The sequence below is a fragment of the Apaloderma vittatum genome, unplaced genomic scaffold, assembly GCF_000703405.1.
Source record: "Apaloderma vittatum isolate BGI_N311 unplaced genomic scaffold, ASM70340v1 scaffold1887, whole genome shotgun sequence".
In the NCBI taxonomy this organism is placed as follows: domain Eukaryota; kingdom Metazoa; phylum Chordata; class Aves; order Trogoniformes; family Trogonidae; genus Apaloderma; species Apaloderma vittatum.
In genome coordinates, this window is record NW_009724302.1 from 1 (window position 1) to 4,902 (window position 4,902).

The following is a 4,902-nucleotide window of genomic DNA, read 5'->3' on the forward strand; positions in this document are numbered from 1 at the left end:
TGGCGGGGCCGCCGCTCAGCCCAGCTCGGCACTCTGACAGCCAGAGCAGAGAGGGTTTCTCTGCTTGTAAATACTTTCCGATGCACTTCAAACATCCCTCGAGCGATTTTGCAGTAACTGGCAGAGCCGGTGCCAGATTACAGAGCTGGTAAGATGCGTAGGACTCCTGTGGGGGCATTTTTCTTCGAGAGAAACCACCCAAAACGTCCTCTTTTTTTTTTTTTTTTTTTCTTTTAAGGGCTTTATTGGAGGATATGGCATATGGATCTCGTTCAGTCTGCAGTCCTGTATAGTGTAATGACCCTCATCAGTACCTATCTAGTAGCTTTTGCATATAAGAACGTCAAGTTTGTTCTCAAACACAAGTAAGTTGGTGGCCATTTGAGCTAGAATTTATTATTTTAATAATTTAACAAAACCAACATTTACTTTTGTTTTTATGAAAGGCTGAAACACTACTTCCAAAACTATTTTACTTTTGGAAGTGTTTCCTAATTGGCTTCTGTCATCTCTGTTGTAATTATGGAATAGACTGGCTGTGTCAGCTGAGCGTACAATGAAATGGCAAAACTACTTTCAGTGGGTGATACTACAAACTATAGTTGATAATACTTTTAGCATTTTCATTGTTACTTGTTGTCCCTTCAGCTTGTGAAAACTTTGTTGTCTTGTCAAAATATTATTCTTCACTGTAAACGCAACTTCCTCTAACCCCAGGGGGGGGTTATTTTAATTTTTCAACCTCAGTGGTGTTTCTTACAGAGTAGCACAGAAAAGAGAAGACGCCGTTTCCAAAGAAGTTACTCGCAAGCTGTCCGAAGCAGACAATAGGAAGATGTCTCGTAAGGAGAAGGATGAAAGGTAATCCCTTGTTTTAAGGTTCCCTCCCTTGTTTCAGTACTGCAAGGATCTGGGTAGGATTTTAGGGACTGTTGCTTGGCCAGTGTTGTGTTTCTGTATTTTGGTAAGTAGAAGCTGTACTGTCAGCTCCGTACTCATCTCTGAAGCATTTTTGAGGCGAGTTACCAATGAAAGGTCTCAAACATTGAAACCTTTGTCAATAAGATCCTACAAGGCAACCTCTCCAGAAGAGCCTTTCCACGTGCTGCCGGACTGCTCTGCTCATCCCTGCCTGGGCTTTTTCCCCCTCACGGGTGGAACCAGCGCGGCTCAGTGTGCACAGTTCAGCGGAACGGCTCACACGTACGCAGGGCTAGGTTGGATGTGCCTGGTAAAAAAACCAAACACAACTGTAACGTGCAGAAGGTGTGCTGGAACGAGAGCAGCGGTGTGTGGCTTCGCTGTGCCTCCGGGCATCGATCACTTGATGGTGTGCCAGGATACAGGTTGAGTTAAATGTGCCTGGAGTAACACCTCTGCTTGTTCCTAGAATTCTGTGGAAGAAAAATGAAGTCGCGGATTACGAAGCGACAACTTTTTCCATCTTCTACAACAACACCCTCTTTCTGGTCTTGGTCATCATTGCTTCGTTTTTCGTGCTGAAGAACTTCAACCCCACTGTGTATCCTTTATAACCAGGCTTGAAACAACCACAGTGCTACTCCTGGTTCTTGTCATGAGCAGCTAAACGTGTCGTGCGCGGTGTGACCTTACTCTGTCGATGCGTGCGGTTCGTTGTAGTACTCCTCCTACAAAGAAAGACCATTTGAATCCCTTGTTTTTTCATAAAAGCTGTACAAAATGTTCTGCACAAAAGAAGTGATATCTTTACAAGTATGTATCCTTAACTTTTTCCCCACAGAAACTATATTCTTTCCATAAGTGCTTCATCTGGACTGATTGCTCTGCTATCGACGGGATCCAAGTAGACCAGAATAAAACCGCACAGCAATTTCTTCCTGAGAGGGCTCAACTCCATACTGAAGTTTAAGGGTGGAATAAAACCACAATTTCATTTTTTTTTTATAGCATGACAGCTTGAGGATGTGGGAGGGAGGGTTTGGATCCAAAATGAATGAATTGTATTTACTTTTGGTATCTTTACACGGTATTATTCAATAACCGAATTATTTTTTTTTTACTTAGCAATGAAAGAAAATGATGCCTGAGCATTAGTTACCAAATGTAACCTTTGTGTAGCACTGCGTAGGTGCGACGGTACTACAGGTTGTTAGACAGCTCCACCGTAAGAGACAGCTGCCCAGCAGCACAAACAGCTGTGTGTAACATCTGTAACACAGTTCACCTCCGAGCTTGGTGTCTGCTGCTATAAGAGCCAAACTCCCCGATTGTAAAAAGCGACAAGTCACCACTTACCATTGTAACTTGAAAAGTTTTAATAAAAAGGAGGCTTTTTTTCTCATTTAGTTCCTTGCATTTTTGTTCTTAATTAATTTAAAAAAAAAAAAAGAGTCTTTTCATGGGCAAGCGGTGTGTGTAGGTTTATCAGCTTTTTTCTGCTGCCAAATGGGAGGAATCTTCTACAAGTCAGCATTTTCATTAGAAATACCCCTCATCTTTCTTTAAGTAACTTGGAGTCCGGACAAATCTTAAACGGCATCGCCTAGAAAAATACTTTTGAAGTGGTTTGAATGTGTTTTTTTTATCATTCATCTCCAGAATCATAAATGAATTTTAAAAAAAAAAGCACATGACACAAAATGACAAACCCAGCCTGCCAATTCTCCTGGCACAGCTTAGCAAAAATGCTCTCGCTGGCTTTTTACAATGGGTTTATCAGCCAATCCTTTCCCTTTTTTCGTGCTACGAAAGCAGCTGTTAAGTTAAATGTTAGACAACTACTCCTTTTACTGCAAGTGTATTCTGGAAGTTACACATTTTGCTGTTACAGCCTTGGAATGCTGACCAGGGAAGAAAGAGAAAGCTTTTAATCAGATTTAAAGTAATTATTACATTGCTACTTTTCAGTAAGATTCCTGTCAATGTAAATGACGGTGAAACGAAAGTTCCGGAGGGCAGGAGACAGTGTCTTGCCTGAGAGGATGCCCAGTTTGTACCGTCACTGTTTCTGACAAACAGAACCAGGACAGCCTCGCAGAACCGTCACCTGATTGCCAAGTGCCTGCTGACCGCGACGCTGCCGCTCCCCTCAGCATCCGTCAGAGCCTTCAGTCTCACCTCCTCACTGTGTAATTTACTTGTATTTTTTGTCCCAGCACTCACGCTGTGAGAATTCCCGTGGCTTTGGTGCACTTCAGAGCTGCTGTTGAAATGACTTCCCTGTCATTGAACGCCCTGCGAATTAACTCGATTGTTTTTATCGCTTCTGCCCATTTCATTCACTTCTGAAAGGGGCCTTTCCATATTGCTTACGTAGTTTTACTTTCCACAGCGTGTCACTTATAAAAGATATAATTTGTACGTGTCGTAGTCTAAGGATTTCGCACGCATAAAACGAATTTCTGACAAACTGAACAGGCAGAATCAGCCACGAGGCCAAGCCGACCGCTTTGAGAAGGCGGCAGGAATGTTTCCCAAGAACGCTGCCATCTGGAGAAAAGCGATTTGAAGCAGCTCTTTCTTCTGCGGTTACTGTCAGTTCGCTGAGTCTTTTATTAACAGCTTTTCACCTTACCTGCGGGGTTGGTTGTTTTTTCTTTTTGAGGCCTGGCGTGTAGTCGGTGTCAGAATCTTTCTGGAGAGAGAGCGTTGCGGCGCTGACAGCCTGAAACAGAGCGGGTTGGTGGGTGGGCTGGGTTATTTTCTACACAAAGCCTTGTCTTTTCTGTGGACTCCTTCCCACAAAAGCACTGGGGTTTGGTGAGTTTTGTTGGTTTTTTGCTGCTGCTGTTTGGATTTTTGCTTGATTTTGAGGTTTTTTCATTGCAGTCCCCACTACAAGCTGCACCCAGTTTCTTCAGTATATTGCTGGAGGTCAACCTAAAGCTTTTGCTCTAAGTAAGGGACACCACCATCTCCTTTTTAATTACAAAACAAACAAAAAAGTTTGGAATAATTGTATTTGTAATACACTGTTGGATTCCCGCGTATCCGAGAAGAAGAAGAGAGGACATTAAATTGTACCTCCAGATGGACGGAACAAATGCTACTGAGAACAGGATTTCACTGTTAAAATAATAAACCTGTTAACTGCCTAATTAGAAAATACACCTTTGTGCTGCCCACAAAGCAGACATTTTAAAATACTTAAAACAGTTGACTTTCATAGCTAATACTGCAAAGCTCGGGGCTGTGCAAAGCACTTTGGCCATGGTCTCCACCTCAGCGAAGCTGTGAGTGCCCGGCCCAGTGTCCTTCTGGAGAGGGGCTGACAACTCAGCCGCAGGGGAGTTTCAGCAAACTGGCAGGAGGAGAGTTGATTTCAGGCCAAAATGTTATTTATGGCTGACTTAGGAAACTTAATTTCTAGCGGTACCTTCTCAGAGAGGCTCAGCCCAGCCCTTCGCTCCTTGGACGCACCCACACCTCTGCCCGAGATCACCGTCCCTTGCCCGACGAGGGTTTCCCTGTGGGATAACACGCATCCATTTTCAAGGTAAACCCCTGCTTTTTCAAAAAATAAAAACAAAGAAACACCGTCTCACAGTTAGTAACGGGTCTCCGAGTAGCAGATTAGATGCACAAAATGCTTTTATTTGTGTCCAAGCAGAAGTCAAAGTCAGACTGCGCTTCTGGATATACAGCAGCCAAGTTTGTGTACACAGACCATAGCTCGTTGGGTTAAATACAGGAGAAGACAACTCGAGTGGGAGCATCTGGCTCGCGTGAGTGTCCGCACGCGCCCTGCAGATAGCCTGGAGTTAAGGGGACTGGAAATACACGGGTCCTACAGACACTGTACACAGCCGTTACCCCCTCGGAGCTCGGGGCCCAAAGTACGTGCTTGGATACGAGGGAGGAATATTTTACAAAGCAAACTCATGGTAAAACGTGACGTGGGTTTTAAGATGGGCAAATAAT

General features: G+C 43.8%; 1 protein-coding gene across 1 annotated transcript; it reads left to right on the top strand.

The window, feature by feature from the left end:
• Window positions 1-238: 238 nt before the first annotated feature.
• Window positions 239-1,829, top strand: SSR3 (signal sequence receptor, gamma (translocon-associated protein gamma); the record flags this gene model as incomplete). Its single annotated transcript, XM_009872405.1, has 4 exons — window positions 239-365; window positions 763-861; window positions 1,391-1,522; window positions 1,763-1,829. Coding segments are annotated over 4 exons (425 nt in total), but the record flags the coding sequence as incomplete, so codon positions are not given.
• Window positions 1,830-4,902: the final 3,073 nt, after the last annotated feature.